General features: G+C 37.0%; 1 protein-coding gene across 2 annotated transcripts in view; it reads right to left on the reverse strand.

Annotated features, from left to right (window-relative positions):
• LOC148370600 (immunoglobulin superfamily DCC subclass member 3) overlaps positions 1-18,180 on the reverse strand; it is a 37,186-nt gene that overhangs the window by 7,779 nt on the left and 11,227 nt on the right. For both annotated transcript variants that reach the window (XM_088328279.1, XM_088328280.1), the window contains exons 6-11: positions 17,513-17,671; positions 8,519-8,684; positions 6,191-6,441; positions 2,713-2,877; positions 1,494-1,682; positions 112-213 (exon numbers count right to left, since the gene is read on the reverse strand). In XM_088328279.1, coding sequence (XP_088184405.1) covers positions 112-213; positions 1,494-1,682; positions 2,713-2,877; positions 6,191-6,441; positions 8,519-8,684; positions 17,513-17,671 — 1,032 coding nt within the window. The remainder of the gene's footprint in view (positions 1-111; positions 214-1,493; positions 1,683-2,712; positions 2,878-6,190; positions 6,442-8,518; positions 8,685-17,512; positions 17,672-18,180) is intronic.

Genomic DNA, 18,180 nt, shown 5'->3' on the forward strand with positions numbered 1-18,180 from the left:
TCAGTATTTTGTTGTGAAATTTGTCGCAAAATTTGTCGCGAAATCTGTCGAAAATTCTCTGTCATTAATTTTGTCGTGGGTTTTGGGCAATAGAATCTGTCGTGGACTCACCTGTGTGGCCTTGCTCGGCCAATGAAACCAGCCGTGTGGAGCGCTCGCTCTCGCCGTTGCCATTGTAGGCCACCAGTTGGACTTCGTAAACCGCACCCTCTTCTGGAGGGCACAAATAAAGCGGTTAAGGGGCAGCTTGCTGTCATTTTCTTCAAAAAACGCCCACAACTTGATTGTGGTTAATTATTTAGCTTGAAGAGCTACCAGTTTGATATACATTTCTAAAACAAGAAATGTTATAACCAAGTTATGACCAGGTTGTCATTATTAGAAGATAAAATGAGCTTAAACATCCACATGCCAGTTTAAAATCACACATCCAAGAAAATCACAGGCTACGCACCTATCCGTAAAGGGCCCTGTGGCCACCACGTTGGAGACCTACATGATCTTCAAACCCATTGACTACTGATCAAGTCTATTCAACCCTATTTTTGATAATTGCCCTGGTAATAACATAGTAATAACATGAGAAGTTATCTATTGAAATGAAAATAACATTTTGGCCTCCAATTTAGCTAGCTATCCAGCTTACATTTTGGCTATGCAGATGATGTTTACTCTTTTAGCTAGCTATATTTATCGCTTTTAGTTTTTTACCTTTTTACATTTCTAGCTAACTATGAAGCACCTTTAGATAATTACCAAGCTATCCATATAGATTTTTACTATTTTTTGCATGTTAGCTAGCTAACATTTGACTTTGTTTGCTAGTTATTAGGAAAATCTTTTGGCCTCCATTTGAACTAGCTATCTGGCTATTTAGATAACTTTTACTGTTTTAGCCAGCTATTTAGCTGTTTTATTTTTTACCAGTTTACCTTTCAAGCTATTGAGCTACCACTTCAGCGATTTTAAAAAGCTTGCTAGCTTTTTACATTTTTTGCATGCTATATAGCTAACAGTTTATCTTTTTTTTTGCTTGTTACCAAGCTAAATTTTGGCCCGCTCTTTGGCCAGCTATCTAGCTTTTTTTATTTTGGCTTTCTATCTGGCTGTTGAGTTGGCTTCTTACTTTTTTTACCTAGCTTTCTAGTTCACTTGTTTTTTTTACTTGTACTGTTTAGCTTTTTAGTAAGGTATCTAGCAAACATTTGACTTTTTTGCTAATTATCAAGCTAAATATTGGCCTCTTTTTTAACTAGCTAGCTAGCTTTCTATATGGCTATTTAGATGACTTTTTAGATTCATTTTTACTCTTTTAGCTACCTCTCTCGCTCTGTTTTAGTTTTTTATCCGTTTACCTTTCTAGCTATCTAGCTGCCGTTAGCTTTTTAGTAAGCTATCTATGTGGTCATTTCATTTTTTTTGCATGCTATCTAGCTAACGTTTGATCTTTTTTTGCTAGTTATCAAGCTAAATTTTGGCCAAGTTCCACGTACCCAGATGTGCGAAGGTATGGGCGTTTATGTGAGCGGGCATCTGGACAGGCCCCTGGAAGTGGTCGTTGGGGACCCTTCGGTAGGAAAGGCGGAAGCCCTCAACTTTGCCCGCCTTGCTTGGCAACTCCCACAAGACTTGAACGGCGCTGGAGTTTACCACCTTGGTGAAGAAGGTGGGCGACGGGGGCACTGGGGACAAAAACATCAAAATCAATCAGGCACCAGTCAAGATTCCATATCAGGGCGACTTGACTGGCTCTTTGCGCTGGCTTTTGGAAGTGAACGATTAGAGCTAGCTTCCCACCGATTGAGAACCAGCTCCTTGATTTTTTTTTTCCTTTGCTCTTTTGTTAACTTAATACGTCCCTTTCTTGCTTTTTTCTTTTTCAACCTTCTTTCTTCTTTTTTCAGTAAACATTTGGTTCTTCTTTCTTGCTTTTTTTTGCTTTATTTGTTCTTTCCTTTTTCTTCTTCTTTTTTTTTTGCCCCTCTAGCTTTTTATTTATTTTTCTTGCTTTTTTCCCCCTTTATGCTTTCCCTTTTTCGTTTCTTTTTCATCTATAGTTTATCTTTTTAACCTTGCTTTTTATTTGTTTTTTTCTTTTTTTTTGTAAATGTCTCTGTTATTGCTTTTTGCATCATTTTTCTCCCTTTTTCTTTTTAAGCTTTTTTCTTCCTTTTTAAATTCAATTTATTTTTCCTTTTCTCTATTTGTTTTCTTTTTTTATTTATTTTTGCTTGCATTTTAGTATTTATTTTACGTTTTCATTCTTTTTCGCTCTCTTTCACTTTTTTTGTTTTTTCCCTCTGACTTTTTACTTTTTGCTTGCTTTTTACCCTGCTTTTCCTTTTTTCTTTCCCTTTTTTCTTCTTTTTAACTAGCTTTTTCTTCTTTTTATTTATTTTCTTCTTACATATTTTGTTCTTTTTTGCATTTTTTGATCTTTTTTATTTTTTTGTTAGCTTATTACATCTTTGCTTTTTTTTTCCCTTTTATATTTTTTTTCTGATGCTCTTTCCATTTTGTCATTTTTTGCTTTTTACAATGCCTACTTTTTCCCCTTTCATAAGTCATTTTGTACATAATACAACATAATAATTAGTCAAATATGGATTAAAGCAACAAAAACAATCTGAAGAGCCATATGGAGGGCGAAAAATTCGACTCTTTTCAGTGAGCCGAAAAAGCCGCTTCTCAGAAAAAAGCCGAAATTCTTACCGCCGCCCTGGGTGGTAGCAACCGAGATGGCCGACTTTCGGCTGGCACCGAGTGGCGAGTAGGCCTTAAGGTAGAGTGAGTAGGTAGTGGCGGGCTCCAGGTTGTTGACATCGTGCTGATTGGCTCCTTTGCTGATGGCTTCCTGCAGCTCCAGTGAATCAGGTTCTAGAAAAGTGTTCAGAAACGTTTTGACTGGCAGGCCACATTGGTTTGAAAAAGTTTGTGTGGCTGAGTGATGACTTTATTTTTAGGTATATACAAAGAGAGCATGGGTCAAAGTGGCACCCCGAGCCCCAGGGGGCCCCCTGTGGACAGTTGAGGTGCCCGCAGACGTTTTCTGAAAATAGTTAACCAGTGCTGGGTCATTGTGATTTTCTGGTGAGATGCTTTTTTAAATGGTTGAATGAGTCTATTTAATTCTAACTTCAATAATTAACCAAGTAATGAACATAAAAACAGCATAGGAAAAGCCAGTGATGGGACTATCAAATGCTCAATAACAATGTGGCATTACGGGTAAAACAGTTCTTATCTTATAAAGCATTTAGCATTTATGTTTAGTAGCATTTTTTGTACAGCCCTTAATCACAAAATGTCTCAAAACTGCACAAGCTAAAAATACACTTTTGACTTGGGTTGTGAACAAAATATTTGAAGTGAAGTAGCTTATTTCTATTAGATCAATTGCCTCAGGTTGTCAGAGTTTATTTCACACTGCAGTGTTAAACGCACTCGATACTATTGAACTGTTTACTTTTGTTGTGTAGAGATACTTAAAGTACAGTAGCATATGTCTACTTGGGCACTTGTCTCAGGTTGTGAGAGTTAGATGCAATTCATTAAACTTGATTGTTACTTTATCTTATTGTTTATGTTTTTTTGCGGTTAAAGTGCAGGATAAATTTGTTACTGGTGAGGTGCAATAAATATTACAGGGTTGTATAAAACAACTTCCTGTCTGTTCTTCTCTATTTAACTGATTCGAATAATGCTAAGAAAAGTCTTTGTGTGTGAATAAAGCGTTCCAACGATCACATTAGATTTTGGTCGAATTTTTCCCCTTCAAGTGTTAAAAAAGCAATTGTCATTTTGTTGTTTTAATCCCTTCTCTTGTGTTAGGGTCGCCACTGACCCGTTTTGAATTTTAAATGCATAAAAAAAACACATACAGTTGTATATTTTAGACATCTACAGATTAGGAATGTCTATCTCTGGAGTCTCAAACTTGCCGCTCAGGAGCCAAATGCGGCCCGCTAGGTAAAAGTCTGAGGCCCCCCACCTTAATATGAAAGTTAAAGGGACAGTGTGTATCATGTTTCCACAAGATGACCCTGTGTTCTGTCATGTCACCGAAAAGGAGGGGCTAAAAGCAAAATGGAAAAAGACAAAATATAACAGCTCAAAGTGACCAAAACGCATCTTATTACTTTTGAAAATCAGAAAAGAAAAAAGAAAACAAAAACAAATGAAAAAATATATGGAAAAATGAAAAAATGAAGAGAAAATTGAATTGTTTTCGTTTTAGTCTTTTCTCTTTGATTCCTTTTCTTTTTTTCTTTTTTGTTCTCCATTTTTTGCTTCCTTTATTCATACTTTTCTTCAAATCCCCATTTTTTTTTCTTACTTTTCTTCTTTCCTAATTTTGTGCACCTTTAAAAAAAATGTATTTCCCTTTTTTTGTCTTTGAGCAAGGCTTTGTAAAAGATGGAAGAAACGGGTGCCTTTTGCTTACTTTCATTCTGCGTAGTTTGTAGTCTTCCTTGATCTCATTTTTGGTTGCACTACACATAACAGCGACATCTAGTGGCCAAATATAATACACTGACCCTTTAAGCACAGCAAAATGTTTTTATCAGCGCTGTTTTTGTGGAAAACCCCATTTGGCCCAACCTCACCTTCATCCTAGCTTCAGCGGCCCCCAACTCAATTGACTGAGACCCCTGGTCTAAAGGGTCAGTGTTTATTATTAAGCACTCCTGGTGGGGAAATGACTCACTGAAAAAACAAATACGGATTTAAAAGATAAGCAAGAGTACATGAACTATGAAATAAATGTCTATGTTTTAAAATACTTGTAGAGAAATTGCATTCATTCTACATAACATTAGCCTCACTTAAATGGAGCTGACAAGATTGTCGGTCATCTTGCTGCTACAGGTAAAAAAAAAAAAAAGGTCTTTTTTCCTTGTCCTTTTTTGCCCTGTTTTTGCTCAGCTTTTTTTCTTTATTTTCTCTTTTTTCATCTTTTTCTCTTCTTTTTCCTCTTTGTCTTTTTTTCCTTTTCCTTTTTTTTTTCTTTTTCCCTTTTTGCCATTTCATTTCCTTTTTTTTCTTTTTTGCAAAAGGCTGGGAAATAAAAAGAGAACAATGTTGTGGTTGGGTCACTTTAAGTCTCTCTTTATGTTGTCTTCTTTCTTTTTAACACTCGGCTTCGGTTGCACGGCACAATAAAGCGACCTCTAGTGGTCAAATAATACACACTGTCCATTTGATGTAAGTGCAGCCCACACAAATAATGGATTCCTTTATTACAGATGTATTTATTTTTACAGTAATTCTTTAAAATGTTAATTTTTAGATCTTATTTTGTGTAGGATTTTTCTAAAAAGATTTGTGAACAGCGAAGTTTTCTTGTGGAAAACCCAATTTTGCCCAACCTCACCCAGACCCTAGCTCCGTCAATTGAGTTTAAGACCCATGGTGTATATTAACAAAATGATACCAAAAACAAAAATGACAGTGGATTTTAATATGCTTTAGTTGGAATTGTTGCAGGCACCCCGGCGGCTAAGTGGTTAGCGCACAGCCCCTCGGTGCGACCCGACTGAGGATAAGCGGTGCAGATAATGAATAGATGGATGGACGGATGGAATTGTTGCATTTGTATTATTAGGGTCGGTTTTGACTCGGCTATAAAAAAAATAAATTATAAATCACTATTGCCAAAACTAGAAATCATAAGTAGACTGTCAGTTAACATAATGTCAAGCATCTCCTCTCACATTCATGTGAGCTTTAGGGTATTCTCAATTAGCAGTTTTTCCCAGTATATCTGCAAAAATAAAAGAGCTGGTAATTTGAGTTTTTTTTAAAGGGAATAATGTCACTTCAGACCCTTCAAATGAAAGTAAGGCAGGGGAGTATGGCATCCAAAAATTCGGGCTGGCTGCAATGCCAAAACCAACTATATTTGGAATACAAATATACTTATTTATAGGACTGTTTGATTGTGACAATAATATTTACTTTTTCTAAAAAATGTTATACATTCCGGATTAATTAGAAATCAGCTGAATTTTTTCAAGCATTTTATCATTTCATGACTTACAACTTACTGATGCACTTTTTCATGATATCCTAGTATTTTGAGATGGGATATAAGGGCTGGATTGAATCCGTTGGCGGGCCCAATAGTGCCAGCGAGCCCTAGTTTGGGATTGGTTCCGCTAAACTTACGGTTTCGCGAGGACAGACCCACCTCCCAGTTTTCGGATGTGCAGCACGTATCCGATGATGCCCTCAGCAGCTTCAGGGGGCGCTGGGCTCCAAGATACCCGCAGGGTGCTGGGTGACAGCACAAGGGTCCGAAAGCCCTCGGGGGCCCCTGGCAGGTCCTCGGCTTGGGCCACGGCCAGGCGGGCGCTGGCCTGGTTGGTTCCGGCGCTGTTCTCGGCGATGCATTGGTAGATGGCCTCGTCCTCGGTGCCGATTCGCGTCAGGGCTAGCGTACTGTAAGGAGGAGACGCACACATATTTTACCAATTTCTGATTCATTCTTTCAATATTTTAAGATTAAGGCTGCCAAATGGAGTGGTTATTTGCTCAAATGGTATTGACGGTAATTCCCCGTTACTTTGCGTTTCGGTTATCGCTATTGCACTGCTTCCAGGATTATGAATGGAATTGTCTTTATTGTCATTGATATCAACGTATAGTGTATTGCAGGGGTCTGCTACCTTTTAAGCTTCGAGCTACATTTTGTTACTAATTAGCTACATGGCTTTTACTCTTTTGGCAAGCTATCGAAATTGTCAAATAGAACGCTAGATAGCTAGCTATAGCAGACCAAAATTGATAAGACACTGAACCCCTAATACCCCCAATAAGCAGGTTAGCGCCTTACATAGCTGCACGGCCGCTATTGGGAAATGTGAAGCACAATGTAAAGCGCTTTGGGAAGTCTTGATTTGAAAAGCGCTGCAAATCATTTCATTGTATTTTCATTTCATTTCATTACTAACAAAAAAAAAGAGAAAATATTTGCAAGATAGCATTCAAAAAAATGACAAAGCTGAAAATGTAGGAAGATAGCTAGCTAAAAAAAAACTGTACATTTTTTGCATGTTCGCTTTGTAAAACCCTGAAATTAGAATTTAATTTGCTGTATTTCCTGTAAAATACATCAATAAAAAGATGAATAAATACAATTGTTTAATACATAGATTCTAATTCTGTTCTTAATTAATTGCTTGAAGATACAGTAATTATTGATACTTGAATAGATTATTTTTTTTGTCCATGAAGCCCATGAACTGGAATAAAAAAAGCTTTCATTCAACTGCAATTCTGTATTTGGTGTTTTAATTTGCAGATCTAGTTGTTATTTTGTTACAGTCATACACTCTCGGTCGGTAATGACGTAATCTCGAAGTAAGTTAGCCCCTCGGAGGCTTTTTATAAGGGTGTGACACTACTTTGCAGATTTGCACTTGTTGTGAAAGGTTCTGATCCCCGTTAACAGCGATAATCGAGGGATTTTGCTATTGGTAAAAAAAATGAAGAGCAGAGTTAGTTCCATGTGGAAGGTAAGCCCATCATTGTGTTAGAGTAAAGCTGCCCTTGCGAGGCGGCAACTGAGAAGTGCGGCGGTGCAGCTTCCCAACTATGGAGGAGCAAACTTGGCATATGAAATAGTAAATGTAAAAATAAATTAATAGCTACAAATATATTTATTCCATATAAATAAATCAACACATCAAAATAACACGTCATACCTAAATGACAACAATGTAATTTCTTTATTTATTCATTCATTTAATTGTCTTGGTATTTATTTTATTGTGCATTTCGACATGTATTCTTTCATGTATTTCAATATTTATTTAGTTGTGTAATTTGTTGTGTATTTTGTTGTTTATTTTGTCATGTTGATTGATTTAGGATTTTTTTGGGTAATGTATTTTGTCATGTATTTGGTTGCGTATTTTGCCTGTCTATTTGGCCATCTATTTTTCTCACTTATTTATTTTAGTGTGTATTTTGTTGTTTGTTTTGTCATGTATATTATCATTTCATATGTCAATAATTTATTACAGTATTTATTTTGTCATTTATTAGTTTGTTCGTTTTATTGGGTTGTTGTGTATGTTATCGTTTATTTTGTCATGTGTTATGTCAATTATTTTGTCAATAATTCATTACCGTATTTACTTTCTGGTGTATTTTGTCATTTATTTTGTTATTTTATTAATTGTTTGTATATTTATTTTGGTATTTAATTTGTCATGTATTTTTCTTATAGTATCGAAAGTGTTTGGTCATTTAATTTGTCGATTATTGTGTCAATTTCTTTTAAAGTATATTAGTCTTTTTTGGGTTCGTTTTTTTGTCATTTTTGTGACTCTTTTGTCAATGATTTTTTTAGTTTTATTTCGTATTTTGTCACAACAAAATGTTTTTCAAATAAGCGGGTGGGTTGAATTGTCGTCAATCAACCAATGGGTGAAAAGCTGTGCCAGTTTCATCTTTCTGCACATGGCAGGATGGCCCCGAATCAAACACTGATGACATAATATTTTGTTCTCACCTGTTGTTATTCGTGAGCTTGATGTTGTTTCCTGGTGTCAAAACTTTTCCGTTTTTGAGCCAGACGAGATGCGGCTCAGGGACGCCTTGGGCCACGCAAGTGAATACGGCGCTGCCCCCCGCTGGCCTGGAGACTGACTGCGGCCACTGCAGGAACTCTGGAGGCGCTGCAACACAAATAATTCAGCCTTAAAACTTCCATTCAAATAAGAAATTTACAATGAAAGTATACTTGAGTACACTTAATGTCAAGTGGTCACATTATAAATTCGGCTGTATTGGGCTATATTGGGTTCAACAATTTGGGGTCGGTCCTGGGGTCCTATTTAATTTTTACTTTTATGAATAAATATACTTACAGATGTCTTCATGTTATATTTCCTTATATTTGTTTCAAACAAGATTAGTTTTGTCAAATCTGTTTTGATACACTCACAATCAAAGCAAAATACTATTATGTCCTTGTTTTTGGGTACATGTACTAAATTTGATATTTAGTTTTTGTAGTATTACTGTATGTGTATTTTATACTGTTTTTGTAGTATAATTTTCTGTAGTATTTCTGAAGATGTATATTTGTAATATTTCTGTAGTAGTATTTTTGTAGTTTTTACCATACTGGTGTTTTTGTAGCATTTCTGTAGTAATCTTGTGGTTTTTCCATAGCAGAACTTTTGAAGTATATCTCTAGTGTTTTTGTTGTGTTACTGTGGTTGCATTTTGAGGTATTTCTGTTATAGAATTTCTGTAGAGGTATTTTTGTATTATAGTATTACTGTGGTTGTACTTTTGTAGTATTCATTTCATGATATAAATGAAGTAGTATTTTTGCATCGTAGTATAACCGCAGTACCTGCCAAAACAGGAAGAAATACTTCACAAAATACACAACAAAATAAAGGGAAAAATAAATGACAAATTATTCAAAAAATTTAATTTAATTTGAATTTGATAGAACATAAAGTAGCACATATCGTATATTTGGTTGAGCATTTTGTCATGTATTTGGTGGTGCATTTTGTTACATATTTTGTCATTTATTTCATTGTTTACTTTGATGTGTTGCATGCACGAAAAGGCGCATTAAATTTAAACTACTATAAGACGTAGTGTTGCCAAAAATTATATATTATATGATATAATTATATAATATATAATTATATAATATTTCATAGAACACAAATTAACATTAAAAAATATGGTTTTGCCACTGAAATACATGGATTCATTCATAAATGACTACACCTTAATTGTAGTTTTGCATTTCCAATTATATTCACTATATTTTACAGTCCTTAAGGCACTTTTAAATTTCTGGCAAATTTCACTTCATTTGGTGTGCCTCAAAGTCCAGGAAATGCAGTGTTTGTATGTTTATTTGAATTGTTTTTGGGTACATTCTCATTTCCTAGAGCCTGAAAGTGATTTGATTGGGTTTAGGGGTGGAAAACAATCTGAAAATGGTATTGTGTTTTTATTGATAGGGGAACAATTGCCATGTCCACGCATGTCATGAAGCTTCTTTGTCTCCCACGTGGCTAATAGGCGTCCTAAGCAGGCGGGCCCGGTGGCTGCATCCCAATTATCGATTAGCGATCGCATTGACCTTGGCGCCGGTCATAAATCTTAACCCCGCTCTCTTGATCCACCCTGCCTTTGTTTGCTTTTTTCCTTTTTGGGGAAAAAATAAAAATCAATGATGAACAAGACATTGTCTTCTTTATTTAGGTCCGGTGAAATTATGAGCAAGATTGTTTTTCTTTTACATGATATCTTGGTAAGGACCTTTCTAACTCTAATGTGTTAGTTTAAGTTTTTTCCCAAGCAATTTTTGATCGTGAAAATTTTCATTCTAGTGTTGGAAAAAGGTCGAACTCATTTTAGGAGAGGGGATACGAAAAAAAAACCTAAAATGTTGTGCTTGAAATCAAGGACCTGATGTATTTACCTTTGCTTTTGAAAATAAAAACTAAAAAATTCAACTACAGAAATACTAAAATACAAAAATATTACCATAGAAATTCTACTACCGCAATACTACAGAAATATTGTGGAAATACAACCATGTTATTACTACGAAAATACAACTAAAGAAATACTACAAAAATACTATTATTCTACAGAAATACTACGTATATACTACAAAAGAACTACAAAACTGAATATCAATTTTGTTGCTAAAAGAGGGACTTAATATATTTTATATTGCTTTAATGTTAAAATTAATACTAGAGAAAAACTACAAAAACACTAGAACAGCGATACAAAAAAACTACAACAAAAATACTAATAAAGAAATACTACAAAATACCACAATGGCTATATTACACAATACTACTACAAAATACTTTAGTAATACTAAGGAATTCCACTACTGAAATACTAAAACAGCAATACTACGAAATCCTACACAAATACTACTAAAGTAACGGTAAACAAATACTATAACAATAAGACTACTACACAAATAATTTTACAGCTGTAACACTACAAAAATACTACTACAGAAATACTACAAAATCCTTTATTAATACTACAAAAAGACTAAGAGAAATAATCCCAAATCCTACGACACATATACAAAAAAATCTAACTACAGTAAAAATAGAAATGTACAACAAAATTACGACTAAACCAAATATCAAATTCAGGGCTTTAAAATAGGTACCCAATAAAATATTTGTTTTTACTGTGAGTGTTTCAAACCAATTTGATGCAACTAATCAGTTTAAAGACAGCACGGCAGCTGGGTGGTTAGCGCGCAGCCTCAAAGTGAAGAGGTACAGGGTTCAAGTCCAGCTACTGCAGCCTTCCTGTGTGGAGTTTGCATGTTCAGCCCGTGTCTGCGTAGGTTTCCTCTGGGCACTCCAGTTTCATCCCACATTCAAAAAATATGCATGTCAGGTTAAGTGGCCGGTTAAAATTGTGTGAGTGAGTTGTCTGTCTCTGTGTGCCCTGCGACTGGCGTGCAACCAGTTCAGGGTGTCCCCTGCCCTCTGTCCGAGGATAGCTAGGATGGGCTCTAGTACTCCCGCGACCCTACTGAGGATAAGCGGTGCAGATAATGGATGGATGGATAATCCGTTTAAAGACAGATATAAAAAGAAATATAACATGCATGTATGTTTGTTCAGGGCAGCACGGCGGCGCAGTGGTTAGCGTGTGTGCAGGCACAGTTCTAAAGTCTTGGGAACCTCCTGTGTGGGTTCAAATCCAGCTACCGGACTTACTGTGCGGAGTTTGTATGTTCTCCCCGTGCTCGCGTGGGTTTCCTGCGGGCACTCCGGTTTCCTCCCACATTCCAAAGACGTGCATTTCAGGTGGATTGGCCGGTCCAAATTGTCCCTAGGTGTGAATGAGGGAGCGAGTTGTCTGTCCCTCTGTGCCCTGCGATTGGCTGGCAACCGGTTCAGGGTGTCCCCTGCCCACACCCCGTTGATTGCTGGGATGGGCTCCAACACCCCCGCGACCCTACTGAGGATAAGCGGTGCAGCTAATGAGATGAGATGAGATATTTGTTCATAATAGTTTCTCCAATTCTTACTTTACCCCGCCACCCACCCCGAGCAATATCAGAGCGTGAGATTTTTGTGGAGTGTGGGAAAGAAAAGTTGATTGCATTTATGAGATGCGAGACATCTGCATCAGATTTGCATATCTCTTTTTTTTAGGAGGAGGTAGGGGGTATTGTGGACCAAACCAAAGAAAAGAGGGTACGTCTGAGACAGAGAAAGTCTCGTTATTTTTTCTGCGGGTTAAGGGGGGTGGGGGGGGCAGTCTTCCATAAATTGGCTCGCCCTCTTTTGTGTCGGACCCCTGACACCGGTGACACCCCCCCCCCACACACACACACCCTCAAGGGATACGATCCATCTTCTGCCATACATAAGCAAGGCAGAAAACACGCCTCCTTTTCTTTTTTTTTATTTACCCCCCTTCAGGTGACCTCAATCCTCCTGTCGGGGTGAGAGGTCAGAGGTCGGGGGTCGCCATGCACCCCTTTATTATAAAAAAGCCGACCCCCATCCTCCCTCTCTTGATCCATCCGAATCACTAATATGCTCCTCCTTCTTTTGTTCCTAAAGTCGCTTCCCACGAGTCGCACTTCATCAGTTTTTCACAATCCTTAGTTTTTTTCGGGAGCAAAATAATACTTCAGTCTTTTAGCAAGCTAAAAATTAAAGTATCAAGTATAGCAGAGGTCTCCGACCTGTTCTGAAAATAGCTCACCAGTGCTAGGTCCTTGTAATTTTCTAGTAAAACGATTTTTTCATCGGTTGACTGAGAGTAGTCAACACTATTTTTCAATAATTAACCTGGTAATAACACAGTCATACCATAGTAAATTGTTATTTCAGAAATTCAAATAAATAAATTCCAATTCATGGTCATCATTGACAAAAAATAACAATTCAAGTATTGATAATTATTTTGAAGAAAATAAATAAGAATAGAATGAGAATCTAATCGTGTATTAAACACATTCATTTATTCAGCTTTTTATTCATTTTTTTACTGGAAATTCCAATTAATGGGTTTTATAAAGCGAATGAGCAAAAAATGTGTAGTTTTTTTTAGCTAGCTATCTGGCTATCTTTTTAGCTAGGTAACATCCTAGATTTTTAGCTATTTAGCGTGCTATCTAGCTAATATTTTACCTTTTTTGCTAGTTATCAAGCTTTATTTTGGCCTCCTTGCACATTGAGGAATTAATCGGGGATGGGCTCCATTGTCTCTCTTCTACATCCAAGCCAATCATTTTAGGAGATCGGCAAGAGGGGGGAGGGGTTATTGATTGCACAACCTCTCCTGAGGGGGGCGGCACGGCAACGTTAGCTTTTAGTATCTACAAATCAAAATCCGATTCGGAATTCTCGTATTTTGTTTTCTTAAGATGGCTGACAATAGAGGGAAGGGGGATCTATCCAGATATCGATATCACCAATACTGAGCAAGTATTTGGATTGGATTGATTTTACTGTCTTTGGATATTGTCTTTTCATTTTCACTATCACCTAATAAGTAATTTGATTACACCTTATTTGCACTACTGACTTTTGTGGAATGCATTTTAGTTGTCTTGTTGACATTGTTAAATAGTATTTGTATTTTTGCTACATCCCTGCTTTTCAAAATTATTTTTCTGAATCTGTTATTTTGTAGAAGTACTGTATTTCTCATATCATATATGGATTTGCACTAGTTGCGTTTTCTGGCTTTTTTTTCAACAGTGTGCAAAAGAAGGTGTTTTAGTTGTCTTGTTTAAAAAGGAGCTAGCTAGTTGAAATCTGGGCTTAAAACACACTTCTTTTCTATAGCTTATGAATGGCCTATATTTCATGTTGACAATATCCGTGTATTATTTGTTATTGCAACATCCGTTCCAGCCTGGTCATCCTAGAAGGGGAATTATGTCATGTGCGGTCCTTTCTCAAGGTTTCTTCATTTTCCTCATGTTGAGGTTTTTCCTTGCCCTCGTGTAGGTTTTAGATTGAAATGCCCCTGATAAGCAGGTAGGTGAATTGGATGGCTGACGCCGCTATCTGTACGTGAATCACTAAGTGTGAAGGAGACTTGAGACGTGCTATGTAAATGCAGTCCATTTACCATTTTATATTTTTATTGTGTTCAAGGTTTTTTAATATTGCATTGTTCACACCAGAGTTCCCCAACATGGTGCCCACAGGCACCAGGTAAATGGTCTGCATTTATATAGCGCTTTTCAAGTCAATGAAGACCTCCCAAAGCGCTTTACAATGTGCTTCACACTTATCCATTCACACAATAGCGGCCATGCAGCAATGCAAGGCGCCGACCTGCTTATTGGGGGTATTAGGGATTCAGTGTCTTGCCCAAGGACACTTCGACATATAAGGTATATAAGGTAGCCCTTGGACCCGTTCTGAAAAGAGCTTACCAGGAGCTTATGATTTTCTAATAAAATTATTTCGTTATTTGATATAAAATAAAAAAATGCATTGGCTAAAATCTTTGTGCTGTGTTTATAATTTTAATAAACTAATTTAGGGGAGGGGGGATTCAATTTTTCAACGGTCGTGATATTTTCAATACTACCCTGTGGTCACTTGGTATTGGTATAGATAGCAAAATGGCTAGTAACGCACATCAAATTAAAGGCTAACTGACGGAGGAGGAAATGTCACCTGGACCCCCACCACAATCAATAATATGTGTGTGTAAGGGGGTGGCGGGGGTGCCAAAAAAACTAGGGGCCTCAAGGCCAAAGGTGAGAAAAGAGGGCGGAGCTTAGCTATTGATCCTCTCCTTTCCACTCTATGGCTGGAAATGAAGATGGCCGAAAACGACACAAACACATTTGAGCCACAGATGCTAGCATCAAAGCTAATAACACACAATTCATTTGTATATTGATCTATTATTGTTATTGTATTACATTGATTTACAATTGTATACCATTTTAAGAATTGCAGAGGGTCAGTAGTCCGTATTAGGAGATTTTGGTGCTCCTGATGTGGTTATACACTATTTAAAGGGACAGTGTGTATTATTTAATGTTTCTAAAAAAATACTCAATTCATTGAAAAAAATATACATTTTGTTTAAATCTAACCAAAAACACATGAACAATCATTTAACCATGCATTTTTTTACATTGCCGGCCATCTTGTGTACCACCAAAACCCCAAAACTTTGTGAAAGGCCAAAAAACGAGAAAAAAAAAGAAAAAAATGGTGCTTCTTGATTCCCAAAATATTACAGTAATACTATAATACTAAAATATTACCAAAGAAATACTTATAACATCATGGTCCACAAATACTACCACAGAAATACTGTGGAAATAGTACTACAGTATTACTACACAAATATAACAACAGTAATAATATGAAAGACTCAGTAGCTTGTATTATTCCTTGGGCCTTTTAACACTTGATTTTGGTTCCAGTGCACAATACAGTGACATTCAGTGATCAAATAGACAATGCCCCTTTAAAAATAAACTTGCTCTCCCAAAAAGGCTTGGCAAAAAAAATTGAAGAAAAATGTAGCAGTTTGGTCACTTTGAGTCGCCAAAGTTTGTATTCTTCCTTGTGTGCTTTTCAGTATTTTCAGTTGCACTACATAACAGTGGGAGATCAAGTGGTCAATTCAAGTAATGTTTATTTGTACATCCCTTATCAACTGTTCCTTTAAAATTAGACTGTTTCTATCCCATAAAGCCTTGCAAAAAAAAGATTTTTTTTTTGTGGTCACTCTCAGCGTCTGTTGTTTGTTTTCCTTCTTGAGCACGTTTAAGCACTCATTTACGTTTGCACTACACAGTACAGTGACATATAATGCACACTGTCCTTTTATAAGAGTAGTAACTTTTATAAGGCATACACCAACTAGCAGGATTAAAATATTTAAAAAGCAAAACTGATTGATGACCTTGCAATAAACTTCTAATACATTTGAAATTGATCAATCATGACACCAGCTCGGTAGCCTAGATGGTAGGGCGCCCGCTCCGAGACTGGGAGGTCGCTGGTTCAAGCCTCAGCCTCGGCCTCGACTTACAACATTGGTACTCATTGCCTCCCTGCTTGGTGCTCGGCATTAAGGGTAGGAATTGGGAATTGTCACCTAATGACTCCCAACACAACAGTTGGGTCTAAAATGGCGGCGCCCTGTTTGGCTGTGGCTGCATCAACTCGCTACAGTTTAACTGTACGGGTCAGATGTATCGACATTTTGTTCTGTGTGCATGGTTACAAAGGATGACAATAAAAGTAAATTCTATTCTTCTAATCGTTTTTCCCTATATTTTTAATGCCTATAATATATATATATATATATATATATTTATTTTTTTTTAAAAAAATTTTTTTTAAATAAATTATATATTATGTAATTTACAAATGAACTTATGGATAATTGTATCTTTTGGCTCGGCTCCCGAAACACTCATATTTTTTTGTTGTTGATTGATATATTACTAATTATATTGAAATATTATTTTATAATAAAAACATTATTTTCCACTTTACAGTGAACGTTTAACTAACCCAAATTGACAGTGTGCAATACTTGCCTCCTCAATTTTACTGCAACTGTGTCATGCAACCGAAAATGAAAGCTAAAAAGCACAAGGAATGATACAACTACCGAAACGAGAAATAACCAAAACGCACCATTTTTATTATCCCATCTATCTTATAGAGCAGTTGAATTCACTGAAGAAACATCACAATCTTCAATGGGAGTGGGCTCTTGATTTGTGGGGAGCCGGCTCCTGTCGCTTACTTCAAGGAGGCGGCTAATAAGGTAGTTACGCTTGCCAACAACGCATCAATATCTCAAAAGGAGCTGGCTCCCACCATTTGGTTCAAAAAGCTGGCTAATTGAGCCATTACGTTCACCAACAACACATCACTATTTTGAAGGGAGCTGGCTCTTGATTGGTGGGGGGCTAGCTCCCACTGTAGTCTTTAAGAAGCCGTCCCATCGACCAGTTACATTTGCTAGCGACACATCACCATCTCGAAGGGAGCCGGCTACCACCATTCATTTCAGGGAATCGGCTAATAAAGCGGTTACATTTGAGAACAACACATCACTATCTCGAATGGGAGCTGACTCCTAAAGAAAACGATGAGAGCTGGCTTGAGTTGTTACGCTTGCCAAAGACACATCACTATTTTAAAGGGAGCCAACAACTGATTGGTGAGGAGCTGGCTGCTTTCGTTCTCTTTAAAGTTACGTCATAGAGCCGTTACGTTCGCCAATGACACATGAGTATTTCCGAGGGAGCTGGCTCTTGATTTTTAGGGAGCCGGCTCATGTAATTCAGATAGATAGTTACTTTATTCATCCCCGTAGGAAATTTCACACTTCCAGCAGTATCCTTGTGTTAAAAAAAATAAGATAAAAGATATAGAACACAAAAATACCCACTATAACGTGTTAATAAAGAGCATTTTACTTCAAAGAGCCGGTTTATTGAGCCGTGACGTTGGCCGAGGACCCTTACCTTGTACGAGGAGCCTTCCGAGGGCCGTACGGCGCATTCTGGTGCCCGGCCTGTTGGCGGCGCAAACATAAACGCCGGAATGTTGCAGCGACACGTCTGATATCATCAGGTTGCCCGTGCCCAACACCTGGATGCCCTCCACACCAATCGAGCGCCCGTCTAAAGATGGGAAAAAAGGAAAATGGTGTTAGGGTCCGGGTAGAGTGGGGTATTTTGTTGTCGGGGTTTACAATATACAATAAAATCTGCAAATATTATTTTTTTTCCTATGTCAAATAAGATCTAAAAGGTAAAAATAAATTAAAATGAATTAAAAAAAAAAACAATAAGAAAATCGCTGATAAGTCAATTATAGTAATATGGAAGTTGCGAAGCCAAATACAATGTTAGAAAAATGGAATTCGTCAAAGTTCCATGTGCACGCGCGCTCATCTTTTCTTTATCTCTACATAGCTGTCTCTCACATCGCTCTCTCTTTGTCTTTGTTGTCATCTTTCGCCTCTCTCTCTTGATCTCTCTCCGTCTTTCTCATTCCTTGCTCATTCTCTGTCTCTCTCTTATCTTTCTCTTTTCTCTCTTTATCTCTACCATTGTTCTCATCTTTCACTGTCCCTCTTTCATCACTCCCTTTCTTTCATCCTTTCCCTCTTATCGCTGTCTCCCTCATT

This window comes from Urocampus carinirostris, chromosome 2, assembly GCF_059441175.1.
Source record: "Urocampus carinirostris isolate Australia breed hairy pipefish chromosome 2, RoL_Ucar_1.0, whole genome shotgun sequence".
Taxonomy (NCBI): Eukaryota; Metazoa; Chordata; class Actinopteri; order Syngnathiformes; family Syngnathidae; genus Urocampus; species Urocampus carinirostris.